The 20,989-nt window shown below is 38.0% G+C and overlaps 1 protein-coding gene across 1 annotated transcript in view; it reads right to left on the bottom strand.

Annotated features, from left to right (window-relative positions):
- Positions 1-4,163: 4,163 nt before the first annotated feature.
- The window catches only part of rapgefl1 (Rap guanine nucleotide exchange factor (GEF)-like 1), a 42,646-nt gene continuing 25,820 nt past the window's right edge, over positions 4,164-20,989 (bottom strand). The window contains exons 12-15 of the mRNA XM_077212098.1: positions 20,405-20,492; positions 16,570-16,634; positions 13,565-13,619; positions 4,164-6,264 (exon numbers count right to left, since the gene is read on the bottom strand). Of these exons, the coding sequence (XP_077068213.1) occupies positions 6,140-6,264; positions 13,565-13,619; positions 16,570-16,634; positions 20,405-20,492 (333 nt within the window). The 3' untranslated portion in view covers positions 4,164-6,139. The remainder of the gene's footprint in view (positions 6,265-13,564; positions 13,620-16,569; positions 16,635-20,404; positions 20,493-20,989) is intronic.

Here is a 20,989-nt window from a genome sequence, read left to right as displayed (position 1 = left end):
CAAAGCATGCAAATACTGACAGGTTTGCGGGCAGTATAAATTGCATGGGCGCGACAATTACGTCAGAATCACGACTGAACGCGACTACGTTGGCTAACGTGATGTCTTGTTCCCGCCTCTCAGGGAACAGAGGTTACAATAGTAACCGGAGACGTTCCCTTTCAAGGCGGTAACTCAACATTACGTCAGCTGTGACGTATAAGGGAACTGTATTAAATCCCGCCGTGAGAGCAGTGAAGATAAGCCCTGAACTGGGGTCAAACCACACCCACACGTAAGCAAAACAGTTCGCTGTGTCCATGTCTTTTACTGTCTATGGTATTAACCATAATACAGAGTTAGCAGCTATGGTAACTACTGCATAGCTGGCTATAACAGTTCTACAATCACACAGTTTACTCAGTAAGCTCAACTAACCAAAAGAACTAGTGATGCTACAGAGGGTACATCCAGGTTGTAAAACCTGGTGGATGTGGTCTGAGAAGACCAGCCAGCAGCAAGACATAAATCTTGGATAGACATACCTCTAGACCAGGCCCATGAGGAAGCAATCGCCCTCGTAGAATGAGCTCTGATGTTAAGGGGACCATATTTCCCCTGGCATTCGTAAGCCAACGCAATAGCGTCCACAATCCACTGAAAAAGTCTCTGTTTTGAAACAGCACGTCCCTTATTACATCCACCAAAGCACACAAACAGCTGGTCTGACTGACAAAAGGCGGCCGAGCGATCCACGTACATCCGCAAAGCCCTGACCGGGCAAACAGCGCTCTGAGTGTCGGTGTCGAGCGAGGCTGACGGCTCAGCAGATAAGGCGGGCAGTGAAACAACCTGTGCTCTAAACGGTGTCTTGAGTGACTTCGTAACGTAGCCTGGTCTCGGCCAGAGAGTGACATTGCAGTCGCCAGGTCTGAAACAGATGCAATCGTCGTTCACCGAGAGCGCGTGTAAGCCTTCAATGCGCTTCGCCGAGGCGAGAGCAAGAAGCAAAGCCATTTTCAGGGAAAGCTCCTTAACCGCAATTGAAGCTAGGGGCTCGAATGGTGGTAGAGATAGAGCCCTCAAAACTAAAGCTACGGCGGCACGGAGGGCGGCCGAGAAGGACACAATCTCCTCGCTCCCCTGAGAAATCTGATTACCAGAGCGTGCTTACCGATCGATTGCCCATCAACCGGGGAACGAACAGCAGCAATCGCAGCCACATACACATTCAGCGTGGATGTCAAAGTCCCACTATCCATTCTGTGCAGTAGAAACGCAAAACTTCCGACACGGAACAGATCCACGGGTCAAATCGATCACCTGGCACCATTTTGTAAAATCTCCGCATCTCAGATAGCAGAGGTGCCTGGTAGAAGGCGCGCGCCTCCGGGAGTGTGCTTAGCACTCGTGAAAGCAGAGTGTCTCGCTCATTCAAGGTCCCCGCAGCGGCCACACATGAAGGTCCCGCAGCCAGGGGCTGGGGTGCCATATCGTGCCGTACGCCTGAGACAGCAGGACCTTCCATTAACTCTCTCAGGTCCGCGAACCAGGGCTGATTCGGCCAGTTCGGGGCCACGAGGATCACTGACGCTCTCTTGTAGAACAACAGCCAACAGCGTTGCTCATCTGGGAGTGCTCTCAGCTGATAGACAGCTCAGCTCAAGTACACCAGAATTGCATATCATAATCATATATGAGTATACATAAACACAGCGTCAGTGGCCGTAGCGACAACAACTGTGAATATAAGCAGTTAGATCAGAATAGCCAGTTGCACTGAACAGTAAAGGGCAACATAACGGCATAAACACATATCAGTATGTACTTGAACACAGCGTCAGTGGCCGTAGCGACAAGGACTGTGAATGCAGTTAAATCAGAATAGCCAGTTGCACTGAAGAATACAGGGCAACATAACTGCATAAACACATCAGTATGTACATAATCACAGCAGTGGCCATTGCGACAACGACTGTGAATATATGCAGTTAAATCAGAATAGCCAGTTGCACTGAAGAATACAGGGCAACATAACGGCACTTTAGCGTCCGCGCCGCTGATAGCGTCAAACTCGCCTTTGGGTGGGGGAGGGCCCACCAGCGGCTCGCTGGCAGCAATGGGCCTCCTCCTCTCTTTGCCCGCTCTTCTGGCTCTGAGGGCGCGCACTGGCAGCTCGGCACAGTGGGCGTACCTGTCGTCCGTGAGTGCCGCCTCGGCGTGGGCGAGGCCCAGGCAGGTGACACAGAACTGGTGAAGGTCGGGCGGGTCAATGGGACCCGCACATATCTGGCATGTAGCCGCCATCCGATGCGGAGAGGAAAACAGGGGGTGAGTAGTCCTCTATAGCAACTTCCACGATGACTTAAGATAAGACTTCTAGCATGAAGAAAGAGATTCTGACGTAATTGTCGTGCCCATGCAATTTATACTGCCCGCGAACCTGTCAGTATTTGCATGCTTTGCGTCAATTGGCCAGCTGTCCTCAGCAAAAGTGGAGAAGGGAGGAGTTCCCATATACAGTGGGGCCAAAAAGTATTTAGTCAGCCACTGATTGTGCAAGTTCTCCTACTTAGAATGATGAGCATGACAATGATCCCAAACACACCGCCCGGGCAACAAAGGAGTGGCTCCGTAAAAAGCATTTCAAGGTCCTGGAGTGGCCTAGCCAGTCTCCAGACCTCGACCCCATAGAAAATTTGTGGAGGGAGTTGAAAGTCTGTGTTGCCCAGCGACAGTCCCGAAACATCACTGCTCTAGAGGAGATCTGCATGGAGGAATGGGCCAAAATACCAGCTACAGTGTGTGCAAACCTGGTGAAGACTTACAGGAAACGTTTGACCTCTGTCATTGCCAACAAAGGTTATGTTACAAAGTATTGAGTTGAACTTTTGTTATTGACCAAATACTTATTTTTCACCATAATTTACAAATAAATTCTTTAAAAATCCTACAATGTGATTTCCTGGATTTTTTTTCCTCATTTTGTCTCTCATAGTTGAAGTGTACCTATGATGAAAATTACAGACCTCTCCATCATTCTAAGTAGGATAACTTGCACAATCAGTGGCTGACTAAATACTTTTTGGCCCCACTGTACGTCACAGTTGACGTAATGTTGAGTTACCGCCTTGAAAGGGAACCGCTTCAGTCTGAACGCTCTGATCGGATTTCGCGTGGTATGTGAGTTTCTCACGCCACGTAAAATGTAAACGTCAGATGTTGTTATAGGGAACATGCTGAAAGTCGCTGCCGAATCAAGGCTGTGTTGTTGCAAAGTGCCAGACAAGCAGAAAATTATCGTTTTTGAAACATATTTTGAAACCGGCGCAGATAAGAGCGCGGGAAAAAAGCTGTGCATACCAGCCTCCTACAGTTCTGCAGCTCAAGACGCACGAGCCCAGTGCAGCGGCTACACATTTCCATGTTGTAAAATTTAAATAAGACAACATCTCTTTTGCAAATAAAAACCCATCCATCAACGCAGCGTCATTGCCATATTGCCAAAGAGCTGCATGAACACACAAACCGGATCTGAACCGTTGCAATACACAGTGTAGACATAATTTTAGATCAGATTCCAATCGGATACAAAGATAATCGGATTTGGACTGACAGTGTGAATGTAGCCATAGTTAACTACTTTACGTCAACATTTAAGCCATAGTCGACGCTTCATTTACACCTGGCTAATGCTGTGCCTCTCTCAACCACAAACGCCTTCTTTCATCTTTTTTTTTGCACTCTTCTCTTTAACTTTTGGCAGTCTTTGTAACTCAACTTTTTTTTTCCCAGTGCGACCGATTAGTACAGACCAAAACACGACCATTTTTCAGCAGCAATAATCAGCCAAATATGCAAGACCGTTCAGTTCAGTGGCATTGTTTACGTTCAGTCACTCCAAAATGGCCGACTTCCGGATTGATGACGTGTAGTGAAAACACTCTATTGGTCTTGCCCGACTCAAAATGAGCCAAGAACCGAGAGTAGGCTACTAATATAATACTCGAAGTTTGAGAGTGCTGACTGATAATTCATAATTTAATGTCAAGGTTTGAGAATCGAAATTTTTAAATCCCTATCTGTGGGCTACTTTGAAACATTTTCTCCCCAGAAAGCTTTGTGGTTTTAAGCAATATTATAAGCAACACCATTATTGCACCAAATAAACACTGAGGCAGAGCGTCTCGAGAGCTCATCACAAGAGGCTTTATTTTAGATGCATCTTTGACGTATGTCAAGAAAAGGGGGCGGGGCAGTATCTCCTGCCCCGCACTCCGTGTCTTTCATTGGACATGTCTGAGTTTCAGAGAAATCGCACTGTAAACACGGACTTCTGTACAAAACCATAAAACAACAAGAGAATACCCGCTTTAAAAATATCAAATAAAAACCAAGTGAGAAACTTTTACCAAATAAAAACAGCAAAATTCAACTAAACCACCTACATGCTGTACAATTCATCCATTTCAGACAGACAATGGAAAAAAAAAACCTATGCAACCAAAACAGAGGATATGTACAAGTCATCTGTAATGGATAAGAAATGATATCAAACTGAAACAACAAAACCAGCGAATATGCTATACAATTCTTTCATCGCAAACCACAGACTCTGTCTGGGTCGTCCCTTTTAAACTGTACACATAGTTTTTTTTTCTTAATTTACAAAACAAATATTCTTCTTGAGAGTCCATCTCATAGCTCTTACATAAAATAGAATCATATTCATATTTATTTTGCTATTTACATGACATATGTACAGTGCAGCCTTACAGGCTGTCCCTTATATGACCTCAGGAGGAGATCCTGAGAGAGTCCAATCCAAGACAAGTCATCGGTACAGAGCCCATTTTGACTGATTAGCTTGGGATCGTTCAGGAGAAAACTTGGGTGCAAATAAACACTTTTCTGGTCATTAAAATTAACATTTCAATTGGCCCTTTCAACATAACGCAAAGGCATACTGAAAACAAGTGCTTGACCAAGTAAAGCTCGACTTGAAACGAAGCTGGGCCATCAGGAACTACTAATAAAGCATTATAAGTGGTTCTGTTAAAAAATAAGATAAAATACTGCATTTGGTCTTTTTTCTTTTTGGTCTGTTATTAATCGTTAATAAATTAACAGCAGTTAAAGTTAAATTTGGCTTCAAGACCACAAAAAAATAATTATCAGTATTTTTGCTTGTTTTTCAGAACTAATATCTAAACATCCTTAAAACAATATACATTAAAATTTTAATTCAAATTTAATTTGAAAAGCAAAATTGCATAAGATATTCAAATTTGTATACAAACAATATTTGTTTTCTTGTTTAAGTATAAATCTAACTAAATGTAGTGTTCTTTATATATAATATTTAAAATATATATTAAATATTTTACAATTGTTTAAATATTAAATGTATTATAATTATGCAATTTTGTTTCAAAAAAATTTTTTCTCGAAATAACAAGACAAAAATATCGATATAATACATTTTTGCAGTAAACGAGCTCCTGTACATTCACTTTAATGTCCAGTTAATGCCAATTTCTTCTGTATTACGACTTCATAATTTACATTATTCAGGTTATTTATGAACACATCCTGTACGTTGGAGCTGGTCTTGGATTCGGGACTCATTTGATGGCTGGGGATCCATATTGTTCAGAACACTAAGATCTAACGACTGCAGCCAAGTTACACAGGGTTGCAGAAAGTGCCAATGTTGGCAGGGGAAGAGGGAAGACCAGAGGTCAGAGTTCAAGAGGTCAGATTGTCTCATGTATTTTAGGTATTTTAGTCAAAATGCAGTCTGTTTCTCTGAAGGCCCGGATGAAAAGCTTATTTCGGTTTGGTTCAGTTCAACTGATGGCAGTGCAATCAGGACAGATTTCCCTTCAGTCGTGAACAGCAAAAAAAAATAAAAGCAGAAATGCATCCAGATCCCTATGCGTGCTCATAATTAACATTGACACAGAATCACTCAAAAGCACAATTCACACCATTTTCATGAGCAAATTTCTTCGTTCAGTGATTCGGAGGCGCAGCCTGAGATGATTGACAGACCAGCTGGGTTGATCTGTGACAATGGAGAATGAAGGGTTGGGTGTCTGTGTTTATTGGAGGGAACAAGAGGTTTTGTTGATATGGCTTGTAGGTACGCTTGATCCCTTCACATGTCTTTTGGCTCCAGCTTGCTGGACATCTCAAAAAGCAGGTTCTGATTGTCGATGACCTGCAGCTGCCGAACATACGCTTTCGTCTGGAGGTGAGAGGGGGACGGCTCGGCCTCCATTGCTGTGAGGAGGAAAGAAAGAAAGACAAAAATCAATCAAAGTCACTGGAAGAAAGAAATCCAAAGAAACAGACAGAAGTCGTAAAATCTAAAATTCTAATTTGTAAAACCTTATAATTATTTATCAAAATAAATGTATGTAATATTTATACATTGGAGGTCAAAAGTTTAGTCTCTTATGCTCACCATGGCTGAATTTATTTGATCAAAAATACAGTAAAAACTGAAATATTATGAAATATCTTTACCGTTAAAAATAACTATTTACTATTTGAATATATTCTAAAATGTAATTTATTTCTGTGATGCAAAGCTACATTTTTGCATCATTACTCTTATTCTTCAGTGTCACATGATCCTTGCTGATTTGATGCTCTATTATTGGTGTTCCATTAATAATAATGGTTCTTATTATTGTCAAAGTTGAACAATTATTTTTAAAATAAATGAAACATAAGAACTAGCTAAAAAAATGCAATCAAACAATCAGGATTTTAATATTAAGACATATTTTGAGAACAGGCATGCAAAAAATGTAAGCTAGTAAACAGCATCAACCTGCTCTTTTGCAAAACATCTGTGTTCCGCTGAAGAAATTATCTGTATTGAGCATGTGGTGATACTGTGGCTGACCACATGGTGGCGTGGTAGAGCTGAGATCCCGGCATGCACGTGCTCAGCTCACAAACATGAGCGTCCAGCTGACCTGACTTTACACCCACAATATCCGTTGCTAAGACACACTTTTTAAAAAGAAAGTGAGCGGAAAAGAATTCCAAGAAAAGAGACCGAGAGAGAAAGGAAAGCAGCTCTTTCAGTAGCTATGAATAGCTGCACTTTGCTCTGATCTCAAGAAAAAAACGGTCACTCTGACTCTGCATCAGATTCTATGGAAGGCGTTTTCTGTCTAAATGAAAAATAAACACTGTATGCAAAATATGTGCCAAAATTAAGGCAAGACTGCCAATATTAAAACTGAATAATAATAAGAAGAAACTGCAAATAATCTATTTTTTTTACCAAGCTTAATGCCCTACTCTAATGTAAAAGTACATGACTATCTCTTTCAAAAGGTAATCCGTGGCATTGTCCACTCCCCATAATATATGCGTTTCAAAATATTACTATTTTACTGTATAGTTTTTATTAAATAAATGCAGCCTTGGTCGGTATGAGACCTCTTTCAAAAAAATCTTTACAGTAGTGTAGGCAACATTAATCTTATTTATACTTTTTGTACAAAACCAGACAAAAATATTGACTTAAAAGATCAATTTTGCAATATCTTGAAAAACCTTTTCATAGCTCAGATTTAATCATGTTTATTTTATCACTGTAAAAAATGTTCAGTTCACTCACTTTATTAAGTAGAATGCTTAATTGCAAAAAATTAAGTTATGTGAACTTGACAGTTCCACATTACTTAAGTTTTTTGATTAAGCATGAAGTTTATTTACTTAATAATTTTAAAGCAACGGGTTTCCTCAATTTTTTTAAGTTAATCCAACTGATCAGTTTTTACAATGGTGCAGCTCAGATTTTCTCAGTTATTTCATAAACGAACTCAATATAAACAAAAATTAAATGTAGATAGCAGAGCCCAGATAATGTGGTCTTGGACAATTTTACAGGCTGTAGAATTTCAAATTGAAAAATGAGCATTTGCATGAGCGTATCGTTAACGCCTTGGAGCATCACTTGAGATTCTGAAATAATTTCCATGGTGATCTTTCTTCCCTAACAGTAAAAACAGATGACAGAACTGATCTGAGATCATCAGTTGTGGGTTGCAGCATCCTTCTTTTGACACGTTGACAGCAGGAGAGCATTAGAGACAATTACAGAGTCATTAAGTCTCGCATCCGAGCAGCTCCCCCAAAGTTCAAACCCGCTCTGAGGGAAATGGAGTTGTGCATGGTCTTACAAATGTCAACGGCTGCAATTTGTCCATAGAAATTGATGCCCTCTGGCCTCGGCACGTCACCCAATGAGCCTCAGCCACCCCATAGAAATGTGATTGCAAATGGGGTCCGGTTACGTGGGCGACAGATGGAATGTCACGTAACACCAGCATCAATTAACATCGTCTGATGAGATATCTCATAATGCAGTTTTTTTTATGAATGTGCGCTGATAAAGACAATGGGCTGCTGTTTTTGGTGCATCTAAATGCTGCGCATCGTTGCGCTTGGCTGGCCATCAATCCCTCTAATGGGAATGGATGAGGGCAATTCACGCAGGTAGATGGAGGGAGAATGAGCCCTGATAATTACAGAGGAAGAGTCAGGGAAATAAGTGTGTAAGAATTGATAAATTAGGAAATTCCAGACAGTCTGTTTCGGGGGTGACCAGACACTGAGAGGACAAAAGGACCTCTCTGGAGATTACCATTTGAACTGGCCTTCATGCACCATTGAGACGAAAGTCTCACCTCCGAACCAACTTCATCTACATCTCCCCTCACCCCCACCTGAATGCACCCAAGAAAATGTAGTTTTAATGTGAATGATTATCACAGAGTATTTTCATGTTTAGTATTATTTAAAATATCACAGTGCGACTGGTACAAATGTCCTATTTCCAAATAAGTAAAACAAAGGGTAATAAGGTTTTTGAGATTTTATGGATAACCAGCACACAAGGAGGTGTTGGCCTCTAGACAAAGGGTCTCCCTACACCCAGAGGTGCTACCTCTGAATGCAAATGTCTCACTGTTAGCAAATGGTTACTAGCAGGTAAATTTCCACTGTGAATGATGTTTAGATCTGAAATGAGGTCTGGGAATATAATGAAACGCAGCGAGAGCTCGGGGCCTTTTCTGTACTTCAGATCGGTCCGTGAGGCTGAGAGGAAGACCTCTCAGCCTCATGTATTTCTTAAAGTCGGGTTTGCATCTTCTCTCTATTCCAGAGCATTTGATGTTTTGTATCGATTATCTTTGAATTGATTATGAAATTGGCATGATACATTTACCTGACATAATAAATTGTTACATTTGATTATTTTAACTGACTCTGACATTGTTTTCATTGAAGAGTTAAACGGAATAGTCAAACATTCGCTCACTTTTAGTGAGGCACAGATATTATTAAAACCTTTCATTTATGGAGTCAGATGAAGTAACGAGTTAATACATAAGATAAAATGTATTGCATTTAACCAAAAATACTTTGCCACGAGAAAAGACAGTAACACGCAAAGACCTTCACCGCTAATTCGAATACCGTCATTGGATCGAGTTAGACGGCCTTACAAAGTGTCCTGACGCACGAGACCTGCTGCTCGACTTCAATAGGCTGACGTTAGAGCCTGACAAACTCCAGACACTGTATAGCAACTACTGAAGAGAACAAAACCCTGGTAAAAGAATAATACTTACATAATAGCTGAAAATAGGGCTTATTTTTCTTAGTGGTTCATTTCAAAAACTGAGCTGAATCACTTATAGTGCTGCTAAACAATGGTGCAACATTAACAAAAACCCTTTAAGGTCGCTTCACTCTGAGGCCATATTGGCAATAAATACACTTCCATTTAAAAGATTGGGGTTGGTAAGATTTTTAAATGTGTGGGGAAAAAGTATCTTACGCTCACCAGGACTGTATTTATTTGATTTAAAAAAAATACAGTAAAACGTTGATATTGTGAATTATTATTACAATTTAAAACAACTGTTTTCTATTTGAATATATTTTAAACTCATTTGTTCCTGTGATGGTAAAGCTGAATTTTCAGCATCATTACTCCAGTCTTTGATTTCCAGTCAGACTTGATGGTCAAGAAACATTTCTGATTGTAATCAATGTTGAAAACAGTTGTCCTGCTTAATATTTTTGAAGAAACCGTCATACTTCTTTTCAAGATTCTTTGATGAACACACTAGTGAAAAAAAAAACTATACCAAAATGTATTTAAAATACATTTATTTCACACTTAAGTATACTACAAATTCATTAGCATATTTACTGACATGTCGCTTGAGACTTACTGATATAAATATTATAATTAAAGATTAAGAGTAATTCTTTATTGCACATATTTATCTTAATATTCAGTCTAAAATGTCTTTAAATATATGAAGCACTGTAGTTTTAAAGATTTAATATCACTATTTTAGGAGACTGTATAATATCAGTCGTTAAATGCAAGATATTTAAAGTGTATTTAAAGTATACTTATAATAGTTCCACTATGTCTTGAAGTATATCTTTAGTTGGACCTCTGAGCACTATTTCTGGATAACTTCTGGAGTGCATGAAGTAGAAAATTAGTACAAGTATATAAATTTAGTATACCAACAGTACAATTGCAGGGTATTTATATTAAGTACATAAATATGTAAATGTATTTGTAGCATACTTCGTATCAAATAAATGTATTTTAAATACATTTTGGAATATTTATTTTTCACAAGGGACAAAAAGAACAGCTTTTTTATTTTTATTTGTAACAACTTTCCTGTAACAAAGTCTTTCGTGTCCCATTTGATCAATTTAATGCATCCTTGCTGTATTAAACCATCAATATATTTTGAACAAAAATATCTTTCTGACCCCAAACTTTCGAACACTAGTGTATACAAGTACAAGTAATACTTGAATGGAAACCGAAATCTAGACTTGAAGTCTAGATTATTTTGATAACATAATTCACAACAAAGGTATCATCGTTTTTCCTCCCCTTTCTTCAGCTCAAATCTATATTTTTAGGCTGGTAAGGCTAATGTGTATTATAGAGAAATATAATATTTAAATATGAGAGTTATAATGTTTGATTTTTCAAATATGATTTTTCGCTTTCTCCTCATAATATCTCTGACATTTACAAGAACTGCAGATAAAATGTAGAAGTTTTGATATATTACAAGCTAGTATGCAATTGACAGAAAAATAAAGTTATATCAGATGAAAATCAGACAAGTCGTGTCTTGCACATCTGGCCCGTTCTTGCCATGATTTTCTGTCATATCTCCAGTTGGTCTATCGAATTAAAAAGACCAAATATAAATAAAAATAAATAAAAAATGGATGATTATGGGTGGATGGTTGTCATGAGAATATTTTCAGTACTATTCATTACTATTATAAAAATTCAATCACTATTATTTTTATGAAAATAAAAACATTTTATAGAGAAGTCTCAATCCAAAAATCCCATCCAAATCTCTTTTTAAATAATAAATCTTCTTTGAAGCCATTACCAACCACATCTGTTTGTTTGTGTATTTACCACTTGATGATCATAGAAATGGTGGTTTGAAATGATACAATTATGCATGACAACCTCAAAACAAACAGTCGCATAGAGAGGAAGGGGAAGAGCAATCTTTTGCAGGGTGTGATGGTGCAGACGCTCTTTAAAGGCACGCCAGCTGATGCAGCATGACACCAATCAAAAGCTGTGTGGGTGCGTACGGATTCATGACTTCTCAACCTCACGCAAGGTCATGCTTACCATGGAAACCATGTTTTGTTTGTGTGATTGTTAGGATTTGAATCTAGGGAGTCGAGATTCCAAGGCAGTGAATCTCCTAAAATTAATTGTAAAATAGAAACTGACATTCAACTAATCTGAGCTTCAAGAAAAGCCCGAGAGAAAAAGAGCTCAAAAACCAGACTTAAGGTCAGCACAAAAAAGTACCTAGTGCACATTAAAGCAGGGTTATTAAAGTTCATTAAAACTAAGGTTACGTTTGCACTAAAAACGGTTTTAAAAAGTTTATCGTGTACAGATGACAACGTTTTAAAAAAAAATGATCCCCGTTCACGTGGACACGCAAAAACGACTAAAAACAGGTCAGGTCGACCGTGCCCTTTACTGGCACTATTTGGTCTTAATCCCGCAAAGGTGTCCTTATCATCTTTACAGCCAAACGCTTTAGCTTTTTGCTTAATAATTGCCAAAAGGCTTATTCTAATGAACTGGAAAAATCCTCTTCCACCAAGCTACTTTCATTGGATGCATGACCTGTTGCAGTTTATTCAAATAGAAAAATTTGATTTACAATGATTGGCAGAACAGAACAATTTCACATGATTTGGCAACCTTTTCTTTTGTACTTGAAAAAATAATCATTTTCTTATAAATAACCCTCTGCGTAACCACCCCTCTGCTTTTGACCCTTGCTCTTTTTGTCCTCTCTCTCGTCCCTGTCTGATTAAGAAACAGAGTACATAAAAAAGGGAAATAAATTGTATTTGGTTTTCTTGACAGCTGGCAGTGATTGTTTAAAAAAGGTGCAAAGTTTGTTCTTTAGTGTGTGTTTGTTTTTAGTAATATTTACAGTTTTGCTGGATTCTATCTATATTGCTACCACACTGTACATGCATGCTACATTAATATTATTCTTACTTGTATTGTTTTGTAATATACTAGTATGTTTGGAAGCAACCATTTATAATCCCTTTTTTTTTTTTTTTTTTTTTTTTTGAATCGGAGAGTAAGAAATACCTCTGCTTAATTTCATCTGTATTTCTTGGTCTATATGTCGAATCAAACACTGTATTGTTTTCTTTTATTGTCTCTCTGTTTGGAAAAACATCAATAAAAAGAGTTAAACTAAAACAGGTCAGGTCAGGCCAGTATTTGCCGATGTTTTTGTAAAGAAACACTTCACATCTATAGACTGAACACGTAATACGCATGTGCATGATGTCACCATTTTCACAAATTATTTAAAAAAAAATTACAAAAAACTAATTCAAACCATTAAAAAAAAGCTATAATAGTATCTCAAGTATTATAAATAGCATTGCATTAATGAATGTTATTACTCATAATGCACATGCAAACACATGTACAACAGCAAATTGCACTGTCTGTGAGCATAAATAGTTTGAAGTGCTGTCCAACTGTTGTGTTTGTGTATACACATGCTGTGGGCATGGGCATGTGCCTTTGTGCTTGTGTGTGTTTGAAGTGGTGCCCTGTGGCTCGTGGCCCCGAGGGCTGTGCTGTCCTAGACAGATGGGCTGTGGCAGGGTGGAGCAGCAGTCTCCTAGAACTAATCCACTCAGACAGGTGTGTGTGTGTGTGTGTGTGTGTGTGTGTGTGTGTGTGTGTGTGTGTGTGTGTGTGTGTGTGTGTGTGTGTGCGTGCGTGCGTGCGTGCGTGCGTGCGTGCGTGCGTGCGTGCGTGCGTGCGTGCGTGCGTGTGTGTGTGTGTGTGTGTGTGTGTGTGTGTGTGTGTGTGTGTGTGTGTGCGTGCGTGTGGTTGTGTGTGTGCGTGTGCGTGCGTGTGCGTGTGTGTGTGTGTGTGTGTGTGTGTGTGTGTGTGTGTGTGTGTGTGCAGAAATACACGTACCTAGCTGAGTGCTCCTGTACCGCCTGATGCTTCGTACCATCTCAGCCACTTTGTGCTTGGTAGAAAAAACGAGACAGAGATTTGATTGACACTCATTCATTAATGATATACAGTGACAAAATAATGTACTTGTGGCTACTAATTAGCTGTACAGGATATCTTGATCAGGGCTTCATATAGTTCATTCGATTCTTTTTTCAACAATTCTTTTTGTAATTTTGTGGGGGGGGGGGAGGGGAGGGATACACGATGTTTGGAAAACAATTCTCATTGCACTGACTGGCCACATACACACTGTAAGATTCAGGAGTCACAGCCGCATTTAACATACGGGACTGAAAACAATAAATGATCGTTGTGTGTGTACTGTGTACAGAAAACGTCTCACTCCTGAAATTTCAATGTTTGATAGCATGGTAACCATAGTCTCGTGTGATTGGTATCCACTATTTTGACAAAAGTAATAATACACGACCAAATACTCATTATGTTCTGCAATTTTAACTAATCCACCGTTCACAGCAGCCCAGGCTCATTTGAAAAACATATCTGTTGTAACATTTTTGCAAAACGCAAAATACATTGCATCGTCCACATTTCGCGACAGTTTCAAAGTAAAATATCCAATGAGTTTTTTCTGGGACAGATGGACGTAAATATGGCAACGTTTTATTACGTTGGAGTTTGTCAGCGCTGTTCTGAATTGAAATGTACTACCGTAATGGCGCTAAAAGCTTAATGCCTCATCACTTTTTTAAAATAACGTCTACTATCACTAAACCCTTAACCTACCCGATAGTGTTAACAAAAGCAAATGTGACATAAAAAACGCAATCTGAACCATTGCATTTTAGCTTGTTCTTTGAGCTCTTTTATAGTGACTTGTCTTTCAAGGGATTCGTATCCAAACTCTCCACAAGTACCAGCTGAGCTGCCGAGCAAGCTTAGTATGTCAGTAAAACCCAACATATGGAGTTGGTTAAGTGATGCAAACTCCAAAATAAAGTATATTTGTTTACAAATCATGCACTATGGTAAAAGGTGTTTTGAGGTCATAACATAATATTGCGCAAGGAGTCAAGTGAATCCATATGAAGTTAATCCATAATCTGCCCCTGTAATTATAATTGTGTGAGAAAGCGATTAAAAATGCTTGATGTTTTACTTCCTCTAGTGTTCGTTTCTGTTGGAATCTGCAGTGATATGTAGCTACTAGGGCTGTAACGATACGCGATATAAAATCGAAATCGCGATACTCAGGTCCACGATCCTGTATCGCGATGTGAGAAGGCAGAATCGCGATCACACCCCTTCCAACTCCCAGAGTTATCCTTCCTGTCCAGAACCAGGGCTCGAATTTCGGCGCGGGTATTGCGCATAATTCTAATCATTCCCGCAGGTCTCCCATTTATAATGTGGGAAATTCCCGCAATCGTAATCCACACAGATAATAAAATAAAATCATTCTTTTAACAACTATCTTCCAGACGCAATTTCACAAACAGCGTGAGTGTTCAGCGGTGCCGCGCGTCTTCTATCTCTTCTCATAATGTTTTGTGCAAGGCAGGCATCAAGCGCTGCGGCGATAATACACACTCGCGTTTTGGAGTCGGGACCATAGACTGTAAGGTCGGGACATGACGGAATATTCACTTGCACAATCGGGCCAGCAGTGCATCGTGACTGAAGTCTTTTGAAGTCTTACCAGTTTAAACATTCAAGCGATTTTAAACTAATCAGTGCTCGCGCGCTCTCTGAGATTATTTTCTATGCGCACATTCATAGAAAATCCGCCTCAAAAACAGCTGGCTAGTAACTATTTTTCGCGGATTATATTGCTTTAACACGCAAAATTGTCAATTTCGGTCTTTGTGAGTAGGCTATACTCTAAATAGGCTATAGTCGGTTTTGTCTTTAATAAACATAAAACGCATGCCAGTATAATGAACACAGGATCCGTGCACTAGCTCTTAAAGTGAACGCAGCCATATGTGTCTGTCATTAATTTTGTTCTCAAAACAACAAAAGATGGCTTTAAGTTAAAGGAATCAGGATTAATAGCCTATTTATTTAATTTATTCAGGACTAAAATACTACCCAGTGTTATTTTCCATTTGATTACTTTATTCAGTATCTGTATATAAATACTAGTGTTAGACCTATTCAAAAACTTTTCTCTTTAATTGTCTTTATTTGTATCTTTATTCTATTGTATTTATTTGTGCTACTTTTTTCAATTTAATTAAACAATTTAAATCAAGCTTCCTTGTGATGTGTAAATTCTTAACAACAATAGGCTATTACCCCATTGTAAAAATGCAATGAGCGCAAACATTTAGGCAAGATAAATGTAATAATTTTGTTTGGAAAAAATGCCCCCCCTTTCTCCCCTCAAACAAAAAAAAGTGTTGCCATGACCACTTATTCTAAGCATTTTTGGGCTTGTTTGGGTTCGATTCATAAAGCAATCAAGTTTATGAGGATATTAAAATGGGAAGATGTGGGTCACAATATTTTGGTCTTCTTTCCAATATATTGAGATTTATCTTGGTTTATTATGGGCTTGTTCTTGTTCGCTGTTTTTTCTAGCAAGATCTGGCAACACAAATAAGTCAAAGCTCATAGCTCTTCCCCATTTGATTTTCTTGCACCGCACACATACAGAAGAGAGAAACATCTCTGACAGACATAAAATCATGGAAATCAGTTGCTTACATTATTATTATTATTTTTAAATGGAACCAGTTTAGTTCTCAATTCATTACCGTACTCTTAAATAATGTAAATGTCTTATTTTTATAGTAAAAAATCAAGACTTTTAAAAAGTTCCTTTTAGTGAGAGGGTTAAGGTTAGAGCTAGTCTGTAGAAAATATAATCCAAATAATTACAGCTTTTTTTAATCAGAACAGAATTATGTGGTATGCCCTCGTTTAGGTAGCTAGGCAAATATGTGCGTGCATTTAATGTAAGCACATCATTAATTCCATTTGATGTGCCAACTCACCATCTTTTCAAAATTAACCAGCTCCCCATGGAAAGACTTACAGCTCTCATGAAGGAAGGTCAGATCTGCATAGAAAGAGAGAGAGAGTGAATGCATAATAAAAGCAACTGTTATGTAATGACATGCCATCATGCCATCACTCGTTCAGCCAGGCGTCTTCTTTCTGGCTGAGCTGAACTGAAGCTTGACGCTCACATGCAAGGAAAGGGAAAGAGAGAGAGAGAAAGTGAGCGAGAAAGAGAAGTGAACAGTCATCATGTCATGATGGGTGATCTGTCAGAACCTGGGCAAGGTCTGATGAAAAAAGAAAGAGAGAGAGAGAGAGAGAGAGAGAGAGAGAGAGAGAGAGAGAGAGAGAGAGAGAGAGAGAGACAGCAAACATGAGAGAAAAGGAGAATGCTAGAGACACTACATGCTGTCAGGATAAGGGTATTGAATACAGATGATTGAGTAAAGAGCACGAGAGGCCGTGCGCCAACGTATCGGCCAATGAAAGTTGTTATGTACAGGCTTTCACACGACTGTTTGAGCCCTGCTGTTCAGCTGTTCTGTCAGCATATTTCACAACTATATGGCGGTTTTGTTGATAACTGAGACCAGTTTGGAATTAAGGAGGTGTATAGGACACTGTTGTTTTAAATTGTTATACTATTTCACAATAGTACTGTTTATGCTATGTCAAATAAATGTAGCTTTGGCAAACATAAGAGACTTCTGTCAAAAACATTTAAAAAATCTTATCAAACGGTACATTATATAGCTATACACTCCCAAACAGAGTGATTTTTGAATCGATTCAAATTAATCATTGAAACTAATCAGTTCAAAAGAGTTATTTGAATGAGTCATCAATAATTTAAAGCAGGGCGACCTCAGAAACTTAGATTGGTGGTTTCCTTTCGATTATACAATAGCATGCTTTCTGACTGCAATCCTTTCTGAAATGAATTCAGTATGCAGTATATTATATAGTAACACGTTTTCTGTAAGTTTACAGTATACAACCATTTTATTGCTCATGGCCTGTTGCCTAGAATGCAATGCGTCTGAGTCCAAACATTTAGAAATGTCTTGTAAATACTTTTTTAAGGTTTGTGATGCTCATAGCATGGCTTCATCTGTAGTCTGACGGTGTTTGACGGATTTGAACACTGTGTGTCCTCGATGGTCTGCGGGAGCTGTGAAAGTGTAAATTGTCATGTGTCTGCTGGGATAAAGATGTTAGGATGATGTTAGTAGTTGACAGACAGTGTTATTTGTGTTCAGAAATGTCGTCTGATCTGAAATCCTTTTAATGTGAATACAGCAGGAGTCGTATATGTATATGTTCATGTGTAATTTCAATGCATTTGGCTTGTCCTCCAGTGAATTAGGTTATGCTGATTATGCTGTATGCCTGAGGACAGTAGCCACATTTTATCTTCATCATAAATTTAGATGGATAATATGTTTTAAAAAAATCTTCTCAAATGATTTGTGTGATATTTCAGACTACACAAGGGATAAAAGTGTGCCCTTGGAAAGAAAGCTGAAGAAGTCGTTTGGGATGTTTGTTTGTGATGGCAGGGCGAAATGTGACACGTGTTGCATTTTTAATGTTTGGCTTTTTGTTAAAAGCGCCTTAGAGAAGCAGGTCAGGAGGTGAAGCGTGATGAACTCTTTCGCTCCTTCTCTCTTTCTTAAGATTTAAGAAGCTATATTGGCATTGACTTTTTCCTATCAATAAAAAAAAAAAGGATAATGATAATAATAATTAATGTTGTATAAATTTTTTGGAATAATAATAATAATAAACTGAACAGTTCTAATAGGGTCCTCAGGCGGTAATAATACAAATATTGGTTTATTTCCCCAGTTGAGATATAAAAAATAATGTGCTAATTAATTTGTATTTGACAGACAAAATAAGTGAATGTATTGTAATGTTTAATATTATTTAAATACTATTTATTAATATTTTGAATTAGCATTTTTCAGTTTTCATTTTAATTTGTTTTAGTAAGTTTATTTTTTGCTTTTGCCTTTTTTTGTTTATTTTTTAAATCATTTCTTTACATAGCTTTAGTTAATTTAAATTTTTAGATTTAGTAATTTTTAGTAAGTTTTAGTAATTTTAGTACTTCAAATTTATTTGTTTGCTACATTATATTTTCATTGAGATTTTTAATTCTTAATTCATAGAGATCTAATACTTATATTTTATTTCAGGTTTACCTACCGAAAAGATTTTTAATAGTTTTAGTTTTTGATAACAATAATAACCATTTTCTACATTCATATATTTTAATATGTAATCTATTCCTGTGATGTCAAAGCTGAATTTTCAGCATCATTACTCCAGTCTTCAGCGTCACATGTTATCAATGTAAAAAAAAAAAAAATTTTTTTTTTAAAAATTCAGAATTATTTGATAAATAGAAAGTTTACAAAACACAGCTTTTATTTTAAATATAATCTTTTGTAATATTATAAATGCCTTTACTGTCACTTTTGATCAATTTGACAAATCCCTTTTGAATATTAAAATGTTGCGAGGGAACTAATGAGAACATTTCAGTATTTTATTAAACATATCAGTGTTTTGATCCAAATGAATCAGTCTGCTAAAAATGAATCAGAGTTTTCAAATTACTGGTCATTGTTCTTGAGCCTGTTTTTCCTAACTGTAAAGCCAATGTTTTGTATTCTGAAGCCTGTGTGTCTCGTGATAGAGATGTGTGTGTCAGACTGAAATGCAGAGCAACGCTCAGCAAAGACTTTGATGCTCAACTGATCCTGACAGGCTTGAGTCATGAGCACCTACAGGGAAGGAGACCGAGAGTGAAAAGACATGGAGAGAGACTACAAACTTGAGAGAGGACAGATGGGACAGCGCGTGTGTGTGTGTGTGTGTGTGTGTGTGTGTGTGTGTGTGTGTGTGTGTGTGTGTGTGTGTGTGTGTGTGTGTGTGTGTGTGTGTGTGTGTGTATGTGAGTCTATATATATATAAAGACCTATGGTTTCCACAAAAGAAATAAGAAAATAATAAATGTTTCTTGAGCATCAAATCATCATATTGGAATAATTTCTCAGGATCATGTGACACTGAAGACTGGAATAATGATGCTGAAAATGCAAAATGAGTGCAGCCTGGGTGAGGACTTCTTTAAAAAATTGTTTTAAAGAATGTAAAATTGTAAGAGAAACATTATAGTAGAAAAAGATGCAAAAATGTGTTGAATCATTTCCTGTTTTAGCCATTACTGTTTAAGAAAATGTGCCTTTGTGTAATTATATGTGTACTTTTCAGGCAACAAGTTGTGCATATAATGAAACCTTTTAATGAATTGCAGCAACAAAGTGTGGGTCAGGTTTTGCTTTTATTGTGGAGACTAAATATCCCCTTAAGCATTTTAAAATGACACAAATCCTATATTGTGGGTCCACAAGGAAACCCATAAAGGAGCTAAATAATGTCTTAATGGCAATCTAAAAATGCAACGATGTTTCTGTAAGGGTTAAGTTTAGAAGAGCAAATAGAAAATATCATTAGCTCAATCAGATAAAAACAACAGAAGTTCCGTCATAAATACACATGTTTGTGTGCAGGCGTATCACTAATGTGTTTGCATGCATGTTGATCCCTGCTGTATGTTTGGCTGCAGGGGGTCTGCAATCCTAAATGTAAAGATCTGCACAACAGAGGGGCGTTAATTAATGAGGCGGGGCCTTTCAGACCCACTTCAAATCACAGAGGCAGCCGCGACAGGAGGCCACTTTATAGGAACACATATGGACAACAGCTGAAGGAAGAGACGAGAGCACACTGGCGCTACTGTACATGTGGGGGACTCACCCTTTAGCAGCAGTGGAGTGAAGGGTATGAGTGGGGCTCTCAGGCTTGCTAGAAGGTCTCGGTAGGACTTGTGGTTCCTTGAAGGGTCCTGTGGCAAACATAAACAACATCATCATTACAAATGCTGTCAAATAATGTCACACCAGCATTCAGAGTGACAAAATAATGTGTTGCTCAGAGGTTGCTCTTTCAGAGTTCAAGAGACTTCGTTGAGTTAACAGTTATGCAGCATTCAAGTGCTAACTTAGAAATAAAGTGTTTATTTAGAAATAAATATTTTATTATGAGTACTGAGTAGAATAGAAAAAAGTGACAGTAAAGAATTGTACATTGCATGAAAAAAATGTTGGGAACACTACTTTTTGTGGAAGGCTTTATGTATAATGCATTATAAAAGTATTCATAATGTAAGTTTTAAAGCATTATAAAAGTATTCATAATGTAAGTTTTAAAGCATTATATCTTTCATAAATAGTTGTAACCAAAGTTCAAATGTATTATAATATTTGCACATTCATCGTTACAGCTGAAATTGGTTGTTTGTCTTGTGTTTTAATGCATTTTACTTTCTAAAGGGGTGTTCAA

This window comes from Siphateles boraxobius, unplaced genomic scaffold (genome assembly GCF_051911475.1).
Source record: "Siphateles boraxobius isolate OS27281-9 unplaced genomic scaffold, OSU_SipBor_1 66, whole genome shotgun sequence".
NCBI lineage: Eukaryota > Metazoa > Chordata > Actinopteri > Cypriniformes > Leuciscidae > Siphateles > Siphateles boraxobius.
The sequence above is the reverse complement of the archived record's forward strand: the minus strand, read 5'-3'. Positions and strand labels throughout refer to the sequence as shown.